The 25,291-nt window shown below is 38.7% G+C and overlaps 1 protein-coding gene across 2 annotated transcripts in view; it reads right to left on the bottom strand.

Annotated features, from left to right (window-relative positions):
• Positions 1–25,291, bottom strand: part of LOC149567729 (uncharacterized) — a 379,835-nt gene that overhangs the window by 127,041 nt on the left and 227,503 nt on the right. For both annotated transcript variants that reach the window (XM_089820995.1, XM_089820994.1), the window contains 4 exons: positions 22,137–22,275; positions 21,906–22,023; positions 21,759–21,805; positions 21,576–21,637 (listed from right to left, as the gene is read on the bottom strand). In XM_089820995.1, coding sequence (XP_089677121.1) covers positions 21,576–21,637; positions 21,759–21,805; positions 21,906–22,023; positions 22,137–22,275 — 366 coding nt within the window. The remainder of the gene's footprint in view (positions 1–21,575; positions 21,638–21,758; positions 21,806–21,905; positions 22,024–22,136; positions 22,276–25,291) is intronic.

The following is a 25,291-nucleotide window of genomic DNA, read 5'->3' as shown; positions in this document are numbered from 1 at the left end:
CAACAAATAATCCACTTATTCGCAAAGCAAGTAATGGGCAAGGTGAAATCTCTAACTACACTTCTATCTAATAGTTGGAAACAGTGATATTGATAAACTAACACCAACTCAAAGGCTGATTGAAAGCATATTGGTTTGGCTCTAGGTCTTGTTTTAATCTATTCTATCAGAATAACCTCTATAATAAGGTCTTGATAATGAGAGTTAAGGAAAATGCAGGCATTCACATAACAATCCCAAAAGTGGAAGACATAAATTATAACCTGCAAACAAAGTACAAACTGCAACTAGGTGATGATTGAGACAGAATGATAAGGAATCCTAAAATTCACTTTGCACTTCATCAACCAAATATTTTCACACATAGAAATAGAGGAAGGAGAATGGCGAGATATTTCGAATCATAAGTACAATAGGGAGAATCAAAGATCTTAAACACTTCCTTAACAATGAGACTTTTCAAGGGGGTTCAATGATTTGGAAACATGCACATAAAAATAAACAAAATTTTAAGAAAGGGGTCAGATGGAAGGTGGAAAATGGGAGGACTGTTCTTTTTTAGGATGATATTTGGATTCTTGATCACTCCCTCGGTGCTGACCAAAGGTGGAATGGTTTTATGGAGCAATGTAAAAATCTCTTCGGGATTTTTGTAGAAGACTATTGGGAGGAGAATAATTGGTTGGACCTCAATAGAGTGGATAAAAACCTTAATGATCTCAACAAGATTCTGAATGTTGTCTTTTTATGCCATGAGGAGGATGCTCTGATATGGAAATATAATCCTAATAGATTATTTTTTGTGTCCTCGGTGTATGCTAATGCTTTTGAAGAGCATCATGAGCCTTGTTGGGCTAAAGCTTGGTTTAAAGGTATGACTCCCAAAATTAACATATTTTTTTGGATTCTTTTGCAGGATAAAATTTTGACAACGGATAACTTATTAAAGAGAGGGTTCAACATCGTTAACAGATGTTACTGTCATGTCCCCTCTCCCACACTAGTTTGATGGCACTAGGTTAATCTATCTCCACATCTAGATAGATTAACGACATCACCAATTAGGGTGTCTGCCAGTCACAAGGGAAATTTATCTTAAGTTGTCCCTTAATTTATTGAAAGTGCTTTAATAAGTTACTTTATAAGGTGACTTAAGTGACTATATGACGAAATTGGAGTTTAATCCCACATCTCTTATCCCAACACTTTTCCCTCGCTTCAAAGTTCTAAGTAAGAGACTCCGTCTTGGAATTGACACAGAATGAGTATATGTTATTAACAAATCCAAAAAGTTGCTTTGATATGACTGGAAACTCTTGAGGACAAAAACCCTTGGGAGAATAAAGAGGAGTTGGACATAACCCCAGTTACTCAGGAAAGATCGTTTCTCAAATTTTTTCAAGTACGGATATTGGAATTCAAAATCACAGTATCTCAGCTCTATACAGTAAGTACTTTACGTTGCATAACTTAGAAGATGTTACTGTCGAATTTATGAAGGCATGTAGAGTTATAGTTCCCAAACATCACATCGAGTTGGAGTGGAGGAAGCACACACTCGTGAGTTCTGGAAGTAATCAAGAGGTACCGTGAGAGCAAGTAGAACACAGAAGATAGAGAAGGTTTCAAAATACTGTAAGGTTGTGGATACATCTCCCACGGCAGGTAAAGAACGTTGGGAATCATGGCATAACTACAAGAACACCGACCTTCAGCAAATGAAGGTGAGAAGGAAGTCCAAGCTCATTCGCATGGTCGCCACAGTCCACCACATGGCATACACAAAGTAGAAGGGAACCCGTTTCACTTGCAAGGCAACCATTTCACTTGCAAAGCAACCATAATCCAACTCACGGCATACACAACAGTATTTGAAACGTCAAAGAGTCTGGACGACCTAGTGATATCACAGTGCATTGGATTTCAAACACAAATGCATCAGCAAATGGTAGACTGGGTTGAGTTTGGTAGTAGCATCGAATCTTCATTCCATTTCAAATTTTGACCACCATCAACATACATAGAAATTCACAGGTCAATCATCTCTTCTCACCACCCTAAATTGCTTAAACTATGCATATTTAATATCTCAAATTCTGGAATGTAATCCTATCATCAATTTAGAAACCTTTTTATAAAAGATGTTGGTGTTGTGTTATGTCCACGTTATTAATTATGTACATAATGGAGTTCTGAACTGCCAGTATCAGTTTCTGAAAAACAATAATTTTTTGAATGCAAACATAGTTTCACTTAAAGACTAGTTCATATAGCAACTATATGATGAAATATTTGTAACCGTGGTCCAATCATTTTGAGCCAAAATTCAGTAGAGCTCATTACAATTATCTCTGTAAGAATACTGATGAGTTGGTTAATCATTTGACTATTTATTGTTCCTATACTAGAAGATTATGGGAAAAGGTTTGCAGCTTGCTAAATATTACCTAGGTTTTCCTTGCTACTATTCAAGATTTTTTCAATGCTTGGAAGTCACCCTCAACTAATGCCTTCGTTATGAGATTGTGGGATTTTATTATCCTGTTCCTTTGGTGGGGTGTTTGGAAGGAACATAATGATAGGGTGTTTAGGGGTATAGAAACTAATCCAAGTCAGTTATTCTGTAAGATTAAGAATATGGTGACTGAGAATATCAGATCCTGTGGAAAAGGACACCAACCTCAGAATGTTTGCGAAGAATCAATGTTTCAGAATTGGAATTCGAATGGTCTTAGTTTGGTCCAAAATGATCCCTTAGGGATCTAGCAAGATGGGATTGTCCTCCGATGGACTAGTATAAGATAAATTTTAATAGGGCCTCAAAGGGCAACCCAGGAATTGCTTGTTGTGGTATCATCATTAGGAATATGAATGGGCATAGAGTGGGTGGAATGGCCATTCCTATTGGAGTTCAAACTAACCATGTGGCAGAAGCAAGTGCGGCCCTCTATGGTCTTAGCCATGCTAAAAGCTTTAATTTGAATAAGATATGGCTTGAGTGAGACTCCCTTAATATAATTAATTGTCTTAATAAAATTACTAATCCTTGTTGGATTATTAATAATATTATAGGTAAGGCCATAGATCTTATCAACTCCTTTGGAATTTGTGTTGTTCCTCACAACTATAGAGAAACAAACCAAGTTGCTGACTGGGCAGCTAATGTGGCATGCGAGTGATGAAAAGTTAATTTGGAATGACAATGATATCATCCCTATTGAGGGGTGTTTATTGATCGAGCATGAGAAAGCTAGAAGTAAGCAAAAATGTTTCATTAATGATGAATATGCCAGTAAGGAGTAATTATTATATGGGCAAAATTTGGAAGCGGCGGGCTATTATGAGAAGGACAATGTGTTATCATTCAATACCACACGGATTGTGGGTTTTTTCCTAACAAATTTCCTTGGCTGCAATTTCGACTTCGGTTTTTATTTGTGGAGGGTTTTTTTTGAGAATAGAGAATCTTTGGTTTAGAGACAAGAAGATGGGAGGAAAGAGAAAAACAATTGAACCAGCAAGTTGCAAAGAGTGGAGGAAGAAGAGTGAGATTTGGGACATACTGGAGTAAGGGAATTTTACTAGTTATATAGAAACATTGGAAGGAAGCAACACTGCAATTACCCGGCAATTTATTAAAACATGGAAAGATGGAAGTGTTTTGGTGGGGAATCAAAGGATGGAGCTTTCTGAAGATATCATTGTTGAAGCTACAGGGCTTGATACGGAGGGTATTAACTTCTACTGGGATAGGAAGCTCTTAGATCAGGCGGTTGATGAGTTTGCGAACTCAACTAAGGAACGCAACAAATTGGTGAAAATAGATAATTCCTACTTTAGCCCCGGTTCCATTCCGCACCCCTGGATATTTGTTATGTTTGTGGTGATTAAATATCTTACCTTTTAAATGGTCGTTTCACTAAGATATACGGTCACCATATCATGTTGGTTAACCATTTTAGGCATAGGATTAGGATAAATTTTCTTTTTTACCTTCAACAATCTCTAAGTAATTCTATTATTGCCTTTCAAAATGATCCTGAGGGAGATCATGCCTCCCATTAGGGGTTAATGGTTTTCATAATGAACCTCCTAAAGTCAAAAAAGGTGGATAGGCCCAGGCAGATTATGAAATCGCTTGGTTATGAGACTAAGGATAGTGATTCTAAGGAGAAATTTGATGAGGAAATAGAGGATGAGGTGGATGAGGTTGATATAAAGAAGAGGAAGAAAGGTGATCTTGGAAGCTCTTCCAAGAAGAAAAGGAAGGAAAAGTAGAGAGATTCAGACAAAGATAGTGATTATGAGGAACAGAAAAAGGGTTTTGAGAAGAGAGGAAGGTTGGGAAAGGCTTCGGGAAATAAGGGAAAGAATGCTGAAAGTGATTTTGTCCCCTCTGATGAGGAACTCTTAATTAAGAGGGTAGAAAGAAAAAAAAAAAAGAGCTTGCTCAAGATGCAGGTGATGAGAATGATATCAAGGAGGTGGACCTGGATAGGAACAAACAGGGGGAGCATGAGGACAACTTTGAGCATAACAGGGAAGAGGATAACCAAGCGTTCCTAAAGGAAATCATGGGTAACCCGGGGACAATGATGAAGGATATTGATACCCTAAAACTTCAAATGCAAGATATATCAAGGGACTTTGATCAGCTCAGTAAGACGGCAAGGGGGGAGAGAACTCTGGGTGAGCACATTGATAGACTCTCTGAGGTCATTGGCAATGCAGAACAGGTAAAGAATTTGATGAAGGGGTGTGCCAACAATTGAAACTAAGAATAGGAATTTAGATCAGTTAGGCAAAGATCTTCAAAAAAGGATGAATGGTCTGCATTCTAGAGTAACATGGAAAAAATAGTCAAGAAATTGGCAAATCAAAACTACATTATTTTGAAGACTATGGCAAACAACTCAACACCCTACTAAACAAGTTGGAATAATGTAAAGGCCAAGAATCCTATGAACGCAGACCAAGGCCCGAGAAGGCGCGCAAGGGCTAATTCCAAGAAGAATTAAGGAGTGGAAGCAAGAAAGCTGGATGACATGAAAGCTTCTACGGAAAATATGAACATCCTCGCAGGCCAAGTAGCGGACCTTTTGAAAACATTGTAGCTGTTCGGGGGTTGTCTTTTTGCTTTTCTTTTGGTGTCTTTTAGTGCATAGTTGTATTCTGGCCTCTTGTTTACTGGCCTTTTCAGTCTATTCTCTTCTGGCTTTGAGGCCTTCTGTTCTTTAAACTTTTTTGCTCTTGTTTCAATGTACTTTGCTTAAGGTTTCAGGTCCTTTAAAACCTATTTTTACGTAATCAAAACAAAAGGAAAGAAGGCTACATTTCAAGAAGCAAATTGTCGCAAAATGATCAGTCCATATACATCAAGGACACAAGACTGTCACAAAATTCTCCTCGACATAATCAGAACTCCCTATACAATCATAGTCCAAAACTCTAAGTACGTGTGATGACCTATACCTACAACTCCCCTAAGAATTGATATGTTACCACTGGAAGGCTTATATGAATGTTAGGAGGAGCGTATAGACCAGGCTGAAGGCCGTACGGTGTGATTATGGATACCAGAAGAATGGCGTATAGTGGAAGAGATGATGCAAGGTCGTACGGTTAAGTAAAAATGATTTGCAGGGTGGTCGTACGATACGAACTGTGTCTATACAGTGAGCCTATGAAGGTCGTACAATGAGCATATGGAAGCCATACAATGAACATATGGAGGTCGTACGATTGGGTATAAGGAGGTCGTATGGATGGTTGGGAGAAGGTACAGCTTAGCTTGGAGGCCGTATCGTGAGTAATGCAGAGTGTTGTGAGAGATGGAAGAGGTACGAACAAGAATGATTTTGTTCTACACTTTAAACTGTTAATTCTAAATTCATCAAACAATACAAAACAAGAATAAAGGTCCAAACACAAACAACCTTCAATTATTAATTGCCAAAAGATGGTGCTCCGACATGCTAGATCCAAGCGAAGTGTTACAGATGATGAAATAAGGTGAGGGTTGAATCCCACCGAAACCGGACAAACCAAATAGGGAAGGTCTTTCACTTCCGAAATGACGAACGACAAAGAACTACAACAGGAATTCGCAGTACAAAGAAATAATCCAAATTGCATACCTAAAGAATACCTATAAGCTATGCTTAAATAGCCATCGGGAAAAACTTTCCGAGGGTGTACAAAGATAGCCAACAACGACACAAACTACGGAAACAAAACAAAAATGGGTCCAAGATATATTAAATCAATTGGCCCATTAACAATAGTTTAATTAATTATTTATTTTATAATGAGAATATTACAGTCCCCCCATCCCAAAGTTTGCTTATCCTCAAGCAATTGCAATATCAGGTGCTGAAGAATGTGCTCGCCCTCCCACATCATGTTGTCCAACAACAAGTGTTTCCAATGCACCAAATATTCCTTCATTGTGTGATTCCATAGGGTCTTCTCAAGTACTTCGATGATCTTGGCTAGTTCCAATATGAGCTTTCCTTCTTCAATGAGCGGCGGAACGTCTGTGGCTACTATGACATTCTGCCCCACAGCCTTCTTCAAAAATGAAACATGAAAGATCTTATGAATACGGCTCCCCTCCAGCAATTCCAGCTCATAGGCGTCTTCACCAATGCGACGACCTACACAATAGGGGCCATAAAATTATGGCTTTAATTTTTCTTTTCCCTTTTCCTTCAATGAGGACTGTCGATATGGTTGGAGCTTGAGATAGACCAAATCCCCTACTTAGAAACTCCTCTCCATTTGGTGTTTGTTGACATACATTTTCTACTAAGTTTGTGCCCGTTGTAAGTTTTCCTTCAGACATCTAAGGATGTCTTGTCCCTCCTAAAGCCAGTCCCTCGCCCTTGATACGTGACTATCACCTAGAACAGCGTCAATAAAGGAAAGGAGTTCGTACCCGTATAGAGCTTTGAATAGTGTCATTCTGATGGACATGTGGAATGTGGTATTGTAACAATGTTCTCCTAGGTGTATCCATTCGACCCACGCACGTTGTTGTGCCGAAACATAGTTCCAAAGGTAACCTTTGAGCCACTTGTTCACAATCTTCGTCTATCTAAGGGTGGTAACTAGTACTTGGTGACAATTTTGTCCCTACCAACTAAAACAATTCTATCCAGAAAACATTGATGAATCGCTCATCCCGATCATTGACAATATCTCGGGGTAACCCATGCAAACAAAAGACTTCTCTAAAAAAAAAATCGACAACTTGTGCAGCCTGAAAATCTGAGGGAATGGCAATGAAATGTGCATACTTTGTCGATCTAACAACCACCATGAAGATATAATCTTTTCCATTCACCTTGGCAAGTCCAGTTATGAAATCCATTGAGATACATTCCCACTTATGTTCCGGAATTGACAAAGGTTGCAGTAACCCGACAAGTAGAGTATGTTCGGATTTGTTTTGCTAGTAGACCGCACACTCGCTTACATACTACAATATGCCTCCGTTAAGTCCTTTCCATGAAAACCTCTCCTTGAGACTTCTATAAGTTTTGAGGAAGCTCGGGTGTCCTGCCAAGGGTGAGTCATGTACCTCCTTCAAGATTTTATGCTTCAATTTGGATATCCGAGTCTTATAGTAAATGATATCATCCATCACTTTGTACCAATCATTCTAAGTGTTGCAATCCATTAGCTCACAGATTTCTAGCCAGCTGAAATCTGGTTTGAGCAGATGGCGAGTTTCCTAGAGAAGACATCTACAACCACATTGTTCTTTCCTTTCACGTATTCCACGTCAAAATCAAAAGCTTGAACCTTGCTTACCCATTTTTCTTGCCTCTCATTCAAGTCCCATTGCTCCAAAAAAATCTAAAACTATTGTGATTCGTGCGAATGACAAACTTGGCACCCACCAGATACTGTCGAAACTTGGTTAGTGCATGTACGATGGCCAACATCTCTTTGTCGTAGATGGAATTTAAGCATTTTGTTTGTGTAAGCTTCCTACCCTCATAAGCTATGGGGTGTTTATCTTGCATCAGTACCACGCCAATGCCCTCTCCAAATGCGTCGCACTCCAAAATGAATGGTCGAGTAAAGTCAAGTCATTGCCTCTTTAAGCTTATCAAAAGTGAGTTGTGCCTTTTCATTCCACAGGAAAGACCCCTTCCTTGTCCGATCCATTAAGGGTGCCTTGAGCTGAGAGAATCCTTTAACGAACCTCCAGTAATAAATGGACAATCCGAAAAACTCTCGCAAATCCGTGAGTGATTTTGAGTGAGGCCAATCAAGCATAGCCTGAATCTTCTCTGGATGAACTTGAACTCTATATTTACTGACAACATGCCCCAAGTACAATATTTCTGTCATACTGAATTCACACTTGGATTGTTTAGCGAACAAAGACTACTCCTTCATGATCCTTAGGACTTCATCCAGATGCTTCAAGTGCTCCTCCCATATCTTACTATAAATATGAAGATCATCAAAAAATACCAATAAGTACTTACATAATTGCTTGTTAAAGATGTGATTCATGCATGATTGGAATAGAGCAGGTGCATTTGTTAATTCGAACGGCATGACCAAGAACTCATAATGCCCATAGTGACAACAAAAGGCCATCTTTTCCATATCTTCCTCCCTCATGTGAATCTGATGCTATCCGAAACAGAGATCTAATTTCAAAAAATAGACTGTGCCATGCAATTCATCTACCAACTCATCTATCCTTGGAATGGTGTATCTATTCTTTATTTTTTTTGTTCAATGCTCAATAGTCCACACACATGCACATCGTCCCATCCTTCTTTTTGACCAATACCACTAATGATGTGAAAGGGCTAGAACTGGGATGGATCCATCATTTCTCTAGCAATTACTAAATCGTCCTTTCAATCTCATCTTTGAATTTCTTGGGATGGCAGTATCGTGTGGTTATGACCTATTTGGCTCCTGCTTCCATCTCGATAGTATGTTCAAACCCTCGATGAGGTGGTATGCTGGGAGGAATGTCTATAAAAACTTTATCAAGGTCGCTCAAAATCTTCTGGAGATCATCATCCTAAGGAGGTGTTTGTTGCCCTTTTATAGGTTTTGCCGAAACAAAACAATATGCAGCCCAAGCAACATTGTCATGCCAAAAAATTGCCTCCATTCGATATGCAGAAACTTCCTTCGGACCCCTATTTGCCATTCTGCGGAGAACCTTCTTTCCATCGACAATGAAAGTGAAATCCATCTGTTTGAAGCTCTGAGTGTATTCATCAAGTGTCTCCATCCACTGTATGCCCAAAATAAACTCCATGTCATCAAGGTGTATGCAAGTCATGACATTTCCTCTAGCAACCTTGACCTGAAATCCTGCATCTATCTCCATAGGTAGACCTCTTCGCTTCACTAGAGATGAGTTTATGAAGTTTAAGGTGGCTCCACTATCAAGCATCGCCATAACCCCTTGTCCTTGAAGAGTTCCCCATACACGACATACTATGCACCTCAGGCTACCGGCTAGGGCAATAGTTCTTCCGCATCGTACCAATACTTCAATTCTTTCCGTACGATTCAAACTAACCATGTTAGTGTCGTCATGATGTTGGTTGTCTTTGGAGGGTATTTCTTCTTGTTCGTCGTTATCATCACACACGACCTCAATGTAATGGATTTTTCCTTTTCCGAGGCATCTGTAGCCAAGCTTCCAAGTTCCCTTATAGTGGAAACAAAGTTTCTTCCTTCAGAGCTCCTATCTAGTGGCTTCATCCAACGACGCCTTCTTGGGCAGAGGTTTATTGTCTTTGCCCCTCAAAAACACCGGCAGTTTGGAATGTAACTTCACGAGGATGATGCCAATGATGATGCCATACTCTGTGCCTTCTTAATAGCCTCTGATAGGGTGGCAGGATTGAACCCCTTTACCCAACCTTTCAATGATTTTGTCAGTCCTTGTCAGTCCGTGCATGAATCGCACTATCCATTTTCTAGAAATGTCCGTGACCAAAACAAAGAGTTTTTGAAATTCCACAATGTACTGGTCAACCGATCCAATTTGCCTCAATTGTGCCAAATCTTTGAAATTGAGTTCTCAATCTTTATCATCGAATCAATCTATCAATATCTCAATAAATTATGCATAAGTATTTATTTGATCATGCCCCGGTGTGATGGTTTCATGATGCCACCATTCATGCACTACTCCCTCCAAGTGCAATGCCACAAATTTAATTGCTTCTTTTGGCATGGGATTAAGTTGGAAGTATTGGCCTTCATTACCCACGCTTGTGTAGATAGGGATCCGGATCCATCATATGGAGACAAATTTACTTTACTCAACTTCCTCCTAAGAACATCATTAAAATATCCTCTGTTTCCACCTCCCGAATATCTCATTCTCAGATGTGCATAATCCTTGTAGGATATATCTTCCTAAAAATTCGCATTCTTCTAGTCATCTCTCAATCATTCTTGCATTTCTCTAATGGTTGGCTGCTTCCCTCTGGGTGCTATCTCCGTCCGAGGGGGAAAAGATGACATGGAAGGTTGAGAGCATGCTGGATGAGGGTTTGCTTTACCTGACACCAAGTTCGCACTGTGACCATTTTGTTCTCTGGATATTTTATTGTCTACCAACTTCTTGAGAGGCTCTTCCATGACTCACTAAGTATCATTGATCTGTGCCTGATTCTTCGCAAGTTCTCTCAGTAGTGTCACGAGTTCGACAGTCGTGGGCTCCAGCTTGGTGGCCATTATATCAATGGAATGGGTTCTTCTCTTTCAGCTATAAATTGTCATTCACTGTCCACAGGCTAGCAGAATCGAAGCACTCTGATACCATTGGGATGACCTGTACCTACAACTCCCCTAAGAATTAATATGTTGCCACTAGAAGGCTTGTACGAATGTCAGAAGGAGCATACGAACCATGCTGAAGGTCGTACAGTGCATGCCATACAGTGTGATTATGGATACCAAAAGAATGGTGTATGGTGGAAGAGATGGTGCAAGGCTCTACGATGAAGTAAAAATGATTTGCAGGATGGCCATATGGTAGGAACTATGGGTCCGTACGATGAGCCTATGGAGGTCATATGGTGAGCCTATGGAAGTCGTATGGTGAGCATATAAAGGTTGTAGAGTTGGGTATAAGGAGGTCATACGGATGGTTGGGAGAAGGTACAGCTTAGCTTGGAGGCCATACCGTGAGTAATACAGGGTGTTCTGAGAGATGGAGGAGGTACGGACAAGAATGATTTTGATTTGCACTTTAAACTATTAATTCTGAATTCATCAGACAATACCAAACAAGAATAAAGATCTGAACACAAACAACCTTCAATTATTAATTGCCAAAAGATGGTGCTCCGACCTGCCAGATCCGAGCGAAGTGTTATAGGCAACGGAATAAGGTGAGGATTGAATCCCACCGAAACCAGACAAACCAAATAGGGAAGGTCTGTCACTTCCAAAATGACGAACTACAGAGAACTCCAATAGGAATTCGCAGTACAAAGAAATAATCTAAATTGCATATGTAAAGACTACCTACAAGCCATGCTTAAATACCCGTCAGGGAGAACTTTCTGAGGGTGTACAAAGATGGCTGATAGCGACACAAACTATGGAAACAAAACAAAAATGGGTCCAAGTTATATTAAACCAATCGACCCATTAACAATAGTTTGATTATTGATTTATTTTATAACGGGAATATTACAGTACAAACCCATTGGGGTCGAATCCATAAAAGAAGGCTCCAAAAAAGGAGTCAATACTCTGATAAACTGTACTAAGTTATAAAGGAACCTATGACTCTCTCCTAACTGCCCTTAAAGTTCTCAAACTGATCATAAAGACCCTGAAATTACCTAGTAAAAGTCAAATCCAACCTTCAACTAACTCCTATATTCATTCCTTACAACTCCAACTAACTCAAATACTCGGACAAAACATAATGACTTTAACCCTCACTCTTAGACACATGTAACATTTAAACTCAATGACCATGACGTATGCATAAGTCTATCTACCTTTACTTTTTGCATCAAGAATAGAAAATATTAAATGATTTATAATTATATCATTAATATTTCTTTTACAAAGATAAGACTTGTGCAAAAATAAGAAAAGTTCATCAAAATATTAAATAAACCTACCCATAAGCCACAACACATAAGCCAATATGAATTTTGGGAAATGAAATACCAACAAATGGTCATCGGCTTTGCAAAAAAGAATATCAAGGTCATCGGATTTCAAAGGTTTATATAAACAATTGAGAGCAAATATATTACTAATGCCATAACCCTAAAGGCTTATTCATTTTCCACTTTTCATTTAGCATGAAATATTGGAAAGTTCGTATAGGATCTTATGTGGCTAGGGTTTGCACCTTCTCTGCAATTTTTAATGCTACCATGGATGAATATATTTTTGTCTTTTCTGCTGCTGGGGTCGTGATTCTTCATTTTGGTTCTCTTATGTCTTATATGTCCTACATTCTCCTAGTTGGACCTAGACTTTTGCTGGAGTTTTATGAGCAAGAAAAACATGGCCATGCTTGCTCATTCCAATGCTACTTTTGGATTCTTGCTGGAGTTACCATACTTTAAGGTTTCTCTTTACCATAATTTGAGTTTGGAGCTATTAGATTTTTTTGTGCCTTTTGTAAGACTGATTTTTGGAAATTACTGACGTCTTTCTATTTGACATCTACCTTCATTATTGCTGTTGTTTCTTCATGTTGATTCTCATATTTGATCATGCATTCATGGGTTTTTGCTGGAACCATTATTTTCAAAAAAAAAACCTCATGTCTCCTCCAACGGCTTCTCCTTTTGCAATTTGTTGTTTATTCATGCCATAAAAATCTGTCACTATCCTGGGTATCCTGAAAGACATCTTCATTTGCAAGGGTTTTGAGCATATACTTTACATCTGCTACACTTGACGGCTGAATCTGAACTTGGAATCTTTCTTAGAGCATTTGTTACTTATTCTTTTGTCATTTTTCTGATCTAAGCTGCCACATTGATGGCTGAATCTAGACTTTTGAGGAGTTGTTCACGTAGCCATGGCTGGGAAATATAAGTTGTGTTTTTGGCTTTTTCCTTGTGACATAACTGCCTGCAAGACTTTTCTTCAAACAAGCCATGACCGGGTCTGAAATTGTAACAACTCTGCTACGGCTAGAGAATTGGTGGTGAGTTTCTGTTATTTGGACTCAATCTGAAATTGATTTTAGAATTTATTTCACCTATTGTGGGTGAGTTTTTGCGTTTTGACGTTAGGAGGAAGTCATTCTTGTAATTTTTAGGCACGTTTTTTCGGTATCCAAACCCCTCTCTTTTTTCTCTTCTGTGTCTACATTAAAGGTAATTTTGGACTGTTGTTTATGGTGAATGCCACCTCCACTGCCACTTTGACCAGTTGCATCGTCCAATCCTCCTTCTCCCTTAGGTTCTATAGGATTCAACATAGCACCAATTTCACCATCTCGATATTCATAAACTACAAGTGCTATCAGCTAGGTTAATAGAGACCTTACATCATCCATAAATTTTGCATGTTCTATCAATGACCTTAAATTTACAATGTGCTAGAAACTCCTATAATGCTCCATAAAATGGTAAGTGGTATTGCTATATAAATCAGGGAAGCATCCAAATTGCTGAATACAAGAAACCTTATCTTTAGTTGTGGCTGAATCTTGTTTCAGCAACAATTAATCATTAACTTCAAAATGGAATGTGCTTGCATTAAATCCTTTGTTTCATTGCTTGTAGTTATCTTTGTTTCATTGCCTGCTGCTTCCCTTGTGCACTTTAATCGAGTTGCGCTAACAAGGCTGCCCGCTCTGCTTCCCATGAAATCTGTTGGGTGGCAAGTTGGTCTGCCATCTCCTCCCGAGCCTTCTCAGCCGTCTCCCGAGCTTCCTGCCCAGCCTCTGCCCTTCTTTGCTCTATAAGCACCAACTCTAGTACGGACTTGCTTTGTTTTGCGATGACAGCCAGGCAAGAATGAACATCCATATCCTTCTCCTCCGCTACTGGTAGAGGTTTGACACCTGCACACCTTCATCTACTTTCTCTGCTACTACTGGACTCTGATCCTCCACCCCTGGTGATGCCGGTACCTAAACTACCTCACTGTTTGACCAAATGGCCTCCAAGTGCGTGTGCTCTCTCATGGAAGACTAAATGGAAGGATCTCTGGTAACAGGGGCAAGTACCCATCACCTCAAGTACTCACTCGCCCGACTCGCTGTGCTCATCCATTCCACTGCTAGCACTTGGGGTTCAGCTTCTAGAATATCCTGATCCTCATCCAACAAAGTGTCCGCTATGGTCACTACTGCATCCATCCCAATCACCTCTAGACAAACCTGCTCCTGTGTGTCACCCTGACTGACTCCTCCCTCTGCTGCCGGCTCTGCTACAGGAGGTGGCTGAGGCAAACTCTCTTCTACAAGTACGAGAGTTGGTTCCTAAATCGCTAGCTGAGACTGCGATCCCGCAGGTTGCATACCCATAGTCATGGTCGCTGGCGATGTTATCCTCCGACTTACTGAGGTCTGGACCGGCACTTACTGTTGTCTGTGATCTAGGATTAAGAGTTACTGGGGTCATCACCATTGGATGCCGAAACTGTCTGAACCCTGGGATATGTACATCTGCCATGGTGTGCATATGTGGGGCTGGAAATGTCAGAACTAATGTAGTAGTCACTAGCGCAACCGTCAACTGTCACGGAAAGCAAAGTGGAACTGCATATATTACTCTGCCTTCCTCATCATCTTCCTCCTCATCCTACTCCACCTCCATATCCTCAAAGTCATCCTCCTCACAAGATGTGTCCTAGTGCCCACTATCCGTGTTGCCCAATTCCTCCATCTCCTATAGTGCCCTCTTCTGGCTCACGCCCTTTTGTCCTATAGGTGAGTCTAAATGCTTCCATTGCATTACCGAAGGCTTGCTAGGTATCGCCGGACTTGGCTTAATTTCCAGCTGCTCATGGGGTATCGTCCTCGCAGTAGCTTCCAAAAAGAGTCTGATGGCGTAGTGCGGCATATAGAATGTTTTATGTTGTAGAGTCATGAACTCATCCATGCACGTGGCTAAAAGAGAAGCCCAGTCGTACACCTTCCAATTCATGAGCCCGTTCATCGTACTAACCAACAGAAAGGAAATGTCGGATGCCCTACTGGACCCTGTAACCCTACTTTTTACCACATCCATCAGGCACTTCCAATGGCCATCTCTAATATCAGATTTCTGCAACCCTCTTCCCTTCGAAGTGCTAATAAGGGTATCCACCTGTTGCTGTACTAGTAATTACAAACCAACTATATTAGCTATAACTTCGTCTCCCTGCTCATCTTTTTGGGCTTACTATCAATCTTCTTTCCTCCTTGCGCCGCTCCTGGTATACCAAATACTCTCGTAAAATCGGCTGGCCGAAATGATACCAGTACGTCATACCCCAGATACGAAATTGACCACTTTTGTGAATGCATGCCATAAGCCTCAATCATAGGATGCAAGACGCCCTCACAATCTCGGATACAAAAAAGTGGCATCTGGATTGCCCACTCCACCTGTGCCTTTCGGATGCTTTCTTTAACGAGGTGCGTATCCGGATTTTCATCCCACCATTTCCTACAGTCCCATCCATTCAACCCTTGGAAAACTATAGTTTGTGGTGTTGTGTGCACATCCGGCTGATTCTGCACTTTGGCCCTTTGCTTGCCCTTGTCCTTTCAGCATGGCCGTGCTTGAGGTGGTCCTGCCTACACATCTTGGTTCATGGTTGAATACTGATCTAGTTGTTTTCTCCAAGCCCACTTCCCGGCTGATTGCATACCTAATATGCCTTTATCAGTTTGCTGAAAATAAATCCGTTAGGTCAATTACTTGTTCATACGGTTGCAAAAATTCCCTCCTAGCCTGTGTACGGATGCTAGCCCTTTGCCCGTACTCTTGTGTGTCGTACGGCCGTACGGCTTCTTTGCTCAAGATCTATGATGCCCTTCTTTGGATGCCATACAGCTACTCAATTAATTCCTGTCGAATAGAGGGGTCCAGGCAGGTGAAGACAATCTTTGTCCACGAGAAGTCAATATGGAAGCTTTTCAAAAACTGCCCTATGTTCCTCCTTTGGCCTAGTTACTTCAGTCTCCTGCATCACCAATCTTGTAGCACCAATCTTCTTCCCTGGCATTATCTTCCTTTACAAGACCACGCTCAATCATGAGCCAAACCCCAATTAGCAATGTCTACCTACAGCCAAAGACTGTACAGCGATATGGCTTAAGTCTTTGCTCGAAACGTGAAAGTATCATGCCTCCAACCTGGATGCTACCAACCTGAATGCCTTAGAACGAATGCAAGATGCCACCGAAATTGACTTGTATAACCTCCTTGTATTGCTCACACTGGCTCAATGTCCATACGGTGATATAGTTGAAGGTGAACGTGTTTCAATCTTATGTTGTCAAAGAGAAGTTGTACGGCGTACTGTGTCGATACCTTTACTATCTTACGGCGTGTAACCTTTGAATGCTCTAAGAAACCTCTGTGCAATGTCGCCGCTAAGCCGTGCGGTATCAATTTGTACTCCCTGCTATGTCCGTACGGTGACCAATGCCTCCAATGCTTCTAGAACGAATGACTTGTTTTGAAAAAGGGAAGCCGTACGGGCTTTATGGGGCAATTCCATGGCGTACGGTGATGCAACCTTTCCACCATACAATGATTATTGCTCCTTCGCAATGTCGTACGTCACTTAACCGTACGATGCTTTTCCTTTTCTTTTCTTTTGTTATATTTTATTTTTTTGTCTACTTCTTAATAGGCCCTGATGGTGACTTAGCTGTGGCGCAATAAATTTTCAGCTTACACCCGTTCACTGTTTCCGAAACTTCCTGTCCATCCAGTGTCCATAACTTGATCGCTCCATTGTCGCCTACTTCTCGGATCTGATATGGCCCAACCCACTTAATCTTGAACTTGCCTGGTTTGATCTCATTTCGGTCATCGTACTTCAACACCCATTTTTCGGGTTGAAACCTGTTCAATTTCAAGAGCTTATCGTGCCATGCCTTCCGCCTGTTCTAGGTTACCTTTGTTGCCCACTGTGCCAATAATCTGTTCTCCTCCAGCTTATTCAATTTATATAGCCACTCCCTTAAGCTTTCCATGTCGCCTAACTTGTTTTCTAATGCTATCCTCAGGCTCAGTATCATGAATTCCGCTGGTACTACGGCCTCCTGTTCGAACATCAATTGAAACAAAGGTGCCCTGTTGTCACCTTATACACCGTGCGATAAGCCCAAAGGGCAGAGGGTAATTTTTCCTCACAATCCTCACCTTCAACTGCACAGGATTTGTACATGATACTAGAATTTTATTGGTAGTCTCGGCCTATCCGTTTGCTCTTGGGTAGTATGGGCTCGATAATGAATGATAGATTTTGAACTTAGTGGTGAGCAGTCGAATAACATGATTTACAAAATGTCCACCTCTATCACTTGTTAACTACAATGGAATCCCGTACTTGGTAATAATTTGCTCATAAAGAAATTTTGTTGTGCTTACCGCCGAGTTATCGGGTAGTGTGCGTGCCTCCACCTATTTGGTCAGTTACTCCATCGCTACAATGATATATCGATATCTTCTGGTTCTACTCATCTTCAAGGGCCCGATGAAGTCCAATCCCCATCATTCAAAGAGTTCCTGTGCATGAGAGGGATTCAAAGGCATGAAGTCTCTCTTCAAAGGTTTCCTGGCTCGCTGTCATGTATCGCATGCAACGACCCACTCCCTGGCATTGTTGTGTACAGTCGGCCACCATAGTTCTGCCAGGAGTATCTTCCGTGCGGCTATCTAGCCCCATGTGTCCTGTCGGTCCTTCATGTGCTTCCTTCTGTACCCTTGGGATCTCTTCCTCCAGGACGCATCGCCTTAGGATCTGATCGGGTCCCATTTTATATAACAGCCCATTAATCAGCTGAAACGTTCGGCTCCGTAACACCAACTTCCGTCTTTCATTCGGTGGCATGCTACACGAAAACTGTCTCGTCGACAGGTACTCTTCGATGCTCATGTACCACTTTGGCAGTACAACAATCTAGAACAACTGTGCATTAGGAAAGTCATCATTCACACCGTCTGCTGGTTCTCCTATTTTTGAGGCGTGACAGATGATCTGTGCTTACATGTTTCTTCCCTAGCCGTACGATGATCTTGAGCATAATATAATAATGTAATATCTGGCGTATGCGAATAATATAAGAAGTTCTGCTATTTTGATTCATTGTGTGTATGCATTGATTCCTTTATCCATTATGATAAACAAGAGATTCCCTTTGAGACGAGATTCCTTCAAGCCAAGTTTGCCTTCGGAGCATTACATTTAGCTCTTCATTTCAGCCTTCTTTACGTGGTCTCATACATGTCTTATATATCACTTTGCACTTGTATTGAAATACAACACTCATTAAGAATGCAGTTGCAAACAACATTTTGGCAACACTTATGCATTCGTTCAAAACTAAAAACTTTCCCTCTCTTCTATAATTTGCTAGAAGCATTATAAATGAATAACTGATAGCATTTGTTTTGATCTAGTATTTAAGTGCTTTTGTGATTATTGTTGCACCATCTTTGCTTCTATTTATTGTTGTTGCTGATTTAGTGCCTCTCTGGCATCCTGTTGCAATTTACTTTCTTTTGTAAGGTTTCAAATCAAATAATAATTTGTCCCTTAAACAATCAAATAATTTTTCTTTTTTCTTTTTGTGCAATCTCCAATGTGATAATAAAGGGTTTCATGCATGATGAATACATGTCCCTTTAAAATTATGTTTTTATGTTTTACTTGTCTTGATCAACTTCATAGATCATGTTTCTAGTGGGTACGCCATGCTCAATAACCCTTGTGGGAGCCTACTATTATATCCACATATCCATTAGAAACAGAACATTGTATAGTAAACATGTCAATAGTTAAGCATTTCAATGTGATAGTTTTCCTTTTTTTGCCGATATATAATTTTATTTTGTGAAGATGAATGGCATGATAGGAAAATGAATGAGGTGAAATGAGACCCTTTGTATTGCTTAGATCCATTGGATCTAACAATTTTCTTATCAATGCAAGGTTTCGATGAGCGGATGGAACACGGCTTGAGGCAGCGGATGGATGGAAGCCAACCAGTCATTATAGGCAATGATTGGTGCCCATGACTTTCTACTCTCTTTTCTTTTTATGTTATTTACTTTGCGGAGTTGGAATATATATCAGCAACTTAGGGGCTACTCTCACAGTCACTCGTGTGAGAGAATTTTATTTTCAGCATTCTCAGAATTCTTTGATTATTACAGTTCTTTTGTAAATATCAGTTGTATATTTGGAATGAATAATACAAGGACATTTATTATTCTTTGGGCACATAATGGACATAATCTCAATATGCATGAACTGAATTAAGATGTAAAATGCTTATGTAATTGTATGAAACCTTTGCAATCAGAAATAAATTTCAGCATGTGTAGAAATTTAGTAACACTTCCCATTGGAGTTGACTCAATACCCATCTATTTAAATTAGACTATTCTTATTTGCTGTAAGTGAATATGTATTTGTTCAAAGTAAGTTCGTGACATTGCTTGGACTGGATGATATAGGTGAATGACACTTTTAAATGTTTGATGACTGATCCAAATGATTTCATCTTTCTTTATTACTGATGACAACTCATCTCCATCGTTGTTTCTCAGATATATTCCTTATATCTAAAAAATTGTTTACAACCACCATTTATTGCCAATATGAATTTGCCCGAGTTGAATAGATATATTTATTTTTTCTTACTACATGTTGTGATTTTTTGATAATGGTCATATAAGAATCTGCAATTGTCTTTTCTGATGTTTTACTTTTCCCTTGTTGACTTTGCTCCAATTCAATTGTTGGGTTGAATGTATATTGGCCTGTTCTATCAACCGTATTTGCCTTGGCAGCAAGCATTTCTAATATCATCGATACGAGAATATGTTGCATATATGTCCATCTCTATTCTTTCCTTCCGCTTCTATATTACTAAAGTTGTTTATGAGCTTTGTATAGCCTATATATTTATAAGTGTCACTATGAATCACAAATCTTGTTCTTACAAGGTTCGATGGAATGCTTGTTGATTTGAAGATGCTTTCCCTTCAATATTCTTTGTTGATAATCCCCTCCTTTTCCTCTGAGGCCACGTTAGAATGTTTAAAGTGCTCTCTCCAATAGTAAATTAATCTTTGTCTTTTCCCTTCTCTTTATTCGATACTTATCTGTACTTTGGGCTTGAATTGTCGAGTCTTCCCATGTTCCTCGTGGACTTTTTCCTGAATACTTAGCTGAGAAGTCGGCCAATCTCCCTTGGTTGTTTGGTGCTTACTCGAACATCCTTTCCTGTGCTGACTTGTATTTGTCCAGTTATCGATATCTCCCTCTAGCGGTCTCTATTAGGTATGTGTTATCTCCCTTATATCTTTCCAAAATTATGCCTGTATCAAGAGACACATCATGTTGTAATCAATGGCCATGTCTGCTAACTTATAGATTGTAAAACATCTTATTCCTTTGAATATTGAATAACTATTATTTATTTGCTAAATACAATCTTATAATCTATTTTCATAAGTCTTATTATTGTTATCGATTCTTTCTTGTAATACTATTAAGTTATTCATATGTACTATGCTTCTTTCTTGTAATACTACTATTAGTTCATTCATATGTTTTCTATATTTATTTTTTATTATTATTTTACTGTAATGTAATAATTTGTTTATTAATATTTAATAATATATTATTTTTTAGTTATTTATCTTTATAATGATAAAGAATTCACCTATATTGCATAATCAATATAATTAGTTATATTATATTATTATTTTCATATTATCATTATATCAATTTGATATCTTATAAATATTTAATAATAAATTGTATTATAATATTTATTTATCTATTAAATTCAACTTGAAAATGCAGGATATTAGAAAGTACTTAGTCTCTTCTTGCCTCTTGTTTTGTCCCCTTGCTTTTTGTCTTTTTGCTTTCTTGTTTTGATCTTTCCGCAGACATCGTTTGGTGTTCCAACTTTCCACTTCTGGCCGAGGCCCTGATGTACTATTTACAGTCCCTTAGATCCATTTGTGGTCTCCCGTTGGACATTAATAAATTCATCTTACCTCATGTAGGGGTCAGGAGTTATCAGACATTTCACAAGGGTTATTGTAGATACTCGAGCTACAATCCTTCCTCATCGGGATTTCATGGCAGGATTTATAGAGCAGGCTGTTAGAGGTTTTTGAATTATAAATATAAGAATACTACTGCAAATCATACTTGCGATTAGAATATGGTAACATTCATATTTAATATGCCAATTCAAAATAAACTCATATTCAAGCTGACAGGATAGATTGATGGTTTTTTATAACACTGAGTCACTAACAATGATGGCGTTTAATGTCCTAAAATCTTTACACCTAATTGTTTTGGACGCCATACCATAATAGAGAAGAGAAGAATATTACCTGTCTATTGCAACATTTGTTGCAGCAGAAATTAAGATTCTCATTTCTTGTCCGTTCCATTCCTGAACATTGAACAAGTTTATAATAAACTACAATATTCCACTTGTATTCAAAATAGCAATATAGTTTGTTAATGATTGAGTCCTAAAAATATTACAAAAAAATAAAAAATAAACATCAAACCTTTGAAACACGTGTGAGAAAGATCACAATAACTGTCAGAAGGTAACCTGAATTACCCATGACACAATTATCAGTATGGATTCTTTGATAAATTGTCAAACTCCAATAAATATAACATCTATCAAAGAATTTTACTAAATTACTTACTCTTTCCAGACCCAAAAATTCCATGAATAAGGCATATTTCTGGCTCCAGTGATAGCATTCCTGAATTTGTACCAGAGGATTTCCTGAGCCATTTTGCAACAAGCTGGACAGCTTTGGCCTAAAAGTTCAGAAAAGAATTAGTCTAGTCCACAGTTAGATTTCAAGTAAGACATAAATCTCAAAATAAAATTGATTTGTATAGTACTTCCCCTTACTTTGTCATTAACATACCTGATCTTCATTTAAGTTATATTTTGCAATAAATTGATCTGCCAAATTCTCAACCTCGATATTTGAAATAACTTGTGTTGGAATTTTGGATGGTTGTAGGAGGAGAGGAAGCAATGGCATGCTAGGAGTGTGCATGTCCCTGTTCAAAAATTAGGATCTTGTATTAGCGATTGTATGATGTAAATTAGTCTTAGGAATTGTGTGATATCAATTACTCTTAGCAATTGTATGATGTAAATGAGTCTTAGTTTTTACTTAAATCATCAAGAAGATTCAGAAATGATCCTTAACTACTACTGTATACTAGATATTTTTTGAATTTTTCTCTAATTTGTGTAAAATATGACACCAAAATGCTTCAAAACAATAATGTCACAAAACCACGGCCACATAACATTACACATATCCCTTCTATTTCATCATTTAACATTATGAATCATATTATGTCATTTATTTATCGATATTAAATAAAATTTAAGAAAAAAGTTTAAAGAATCTTATTTTCATGTGAGACAACTGCTATGAATTAGTAAGATGTTTGTATGTTGGTAGCAAGTTGGCTCATCTGCTTGCATATAATAACATAAGCTTTTGAAAGCAAGATTTGTTATGACCCCAAGGAAAATAAAGGCTAAATTAAGAAGCCATAAAATGTATTCACTTGGACTTTCTAATTAGACTCAGTGAGTCCAAGGCAACTTACACTTGCCAAGTCTGGGGGAGCCAATTTCGGACTCCACTGAGTAATAAAGCAAGTCTCACTGCTTGAACTGGCAAGGAGGTAAAGGAAAAATCCATTATTTAATCACATTTGGCCAACTTTTTAGATAAGTTGGGTACATCAAAAGGTGTCTACCAATGGTTGATTGTACGACTTAAGCGGTGAGTTTGTATTTTGATGGCTTTCTTGTCTTTTATAACCAAAAACTGAATTTTCTCTGCATTTCATTTCATCTTTCTATAATTTTTTAATAGATCAAAGAAATAACCCTAGTTGCGTTTGATTTGTTTTGAACAAACCCTAGGAATTTTTGTAAAAATTCTAATTTTACAGTTGCAAATTGAGCATTTTTAGCATTAGTTTATTAATCATAAATCACAGTTGTTAATTTTTTTATTTATATGTTATTGCAGCAGCCTTGAGATTTTCAAATTGTCTTTATAATGACCAAAACACCAATTAGAAGCAATGTAACCCAAGTACTCGGGTATGTCAGGATGGGGGGACGCGGGGACGAGTCTCCGGGACGGGGAGAAAATGGGCCTCATTTTTGAGACAGCAAAGGGACAGCTAGGGGACGGTGGCAAGGGGAGGACAAAGCAAGAATAGATGTTGTATAGTATACATGTAGAACTTGAAATGCTTGTTATGAAATGTAGTTTCAGTAGAAAATACCAAATTAAAATACTTGAACATACCTAAATCACAACATGAACAACAATTGAACATTCAACATAGTAACATATTACATACCCAATAGTAACATTCAAAAAAGAAATTTCCAAAAGAAATCCAAGTACCAATTCAGCGGAAGCATTGTTTCAGAATGGCGGAGGTGAGGGTACTTGGGTGCGCAAGCACCCGGTGCGGGGACGTCTCAAGTACAATACTTCTAGGTTTGGGAGGTGGTTGCAAATCCCCGGGTTACACAGATTAGAAGGATCCATGTTAGAAACAAGCTGAAATTTTCCCTAGGGAAAAGAAAGGAGAAGTTTAATGTTTGTATTGGAAAACAATTTATCCTAGAGGCATTAATCAATTGAAATATTATCCTGCATCTATATATGACACCATGATCCTACGTCATGCTCATAGTGCCTCCTAAGGTTATTTGTGAAGAGCAAGTCCAAGAATAAACATTTGAGCTACCAAAAAATTCAAAATGAGGCAAACATAGGATATGAAAGGCTTGCAAGGGTGGAGAGTCCTCTTCCATGCCTCCATTCTTTCCCTCTTCACATGCTGGGCAGGGTAGTGTTATACAAGAAATTTGCACCCTAAAGTTTCAATAATCTAGCATAACATGGGACTCAAATTCTGCATGTGGGATATGCAATATTGAAAATGAGACCTCTGGTTCCTAGGTCGGTGCCTATTAAATATCACCAAATGCTCTTCAAAACAAACTTTAAAGACTCGAAAGGAAAAAGCGAAAAGATGTTTCAAAATACCAACAAAAGCTTGAAACCTTAGAACTAACTTAATAGGTGATTCACTGAAAATATTGACACAAAACATACAACTAACTTCACTACGTAACACCTCTTCTAATGAATTAAACACTTTTGTTCTGTAAAGGCTTGAATAAATATTTCACAGTGAGGTCTTGAAGAAGAAGCTAAGGAAAAGATACTTATTCACTTAACAATTCCGAGAAATGTAATCAACACACACTGTAACCTACAAACAAACTTACACTTTAGCAATTTGACAAGAGTTGAGACATGGTAAAAGGAATGTTGAAACTCACTGATTGCCCTTATCTATTACACATTTACTCAAAATTGCAGAAAGAAAAGAAGGTTCGTAATCAATCCAAATTTTGCTAAGAAAATGATTCAGTTCATATCTTGAGTATCCAAAGATGAGTTACAAAAAATGCAGAAAAATACATCAAGGACACAGGAAAATTTCACAAAATCTCCCTCCGCATAATCAGAACTGAAAACCAACATGAGTCTAAAAGACTAAGTACAAATCCCCTTGGGATTGAATCCATGAAAAGAGCCTCCAAAAAAGGAGTCAAAACCAACAAAAATGATGACTAGCTAATTCATAACCTGCACTGAATCATAAAGAGCCCTATGACCCATGTCAAACTACCCATAAAGTGCTCCAACTGGCCATAAAAACCCCAAAACTGACTAGGCAAAGTCATATTCGACCCAAACCAACTCCTAGAATTACTCTTTGACTCCAAACCAATCTCACCACTTGGCAAAACACAACTCACTCACCTCTTCATTACAACTTTATCAAACTAGAAGACCCCGTCTTCCCTTTTTAATCAATCTCCATGTGTCATTGAAGAGGAGTCATTTAATCTTTTCTTCTAGTTTGAAAACATCAATATTCACTTTGCATAAAAACTTTAATATTTACTTAATTGATTTATAAACTATCGATATAAGTAATATTAATTGCAATAAAATGA

This window comes from Cupressus sempervirens, chromosome 3 (genome assembly GCF_028749045.1).
Source record: "Cupressus sempervirens isolate cs-2001-9-10 chromosome 3, ASM2874904v1, whole genome shotgun sequence".
Classification (NCBI taxonomy): Eukaryota; Viridiplantae; Streptophyta; class Pinopsida; order Cupressales; family Cupressaceae; genus Cupressus; species Cupressus sempervirens.
The sequence above is the reverse complement of the archived record's forward strand: the minus strand, read 5'-3'. Positions and strand labels throughout refer to the sequence as shown.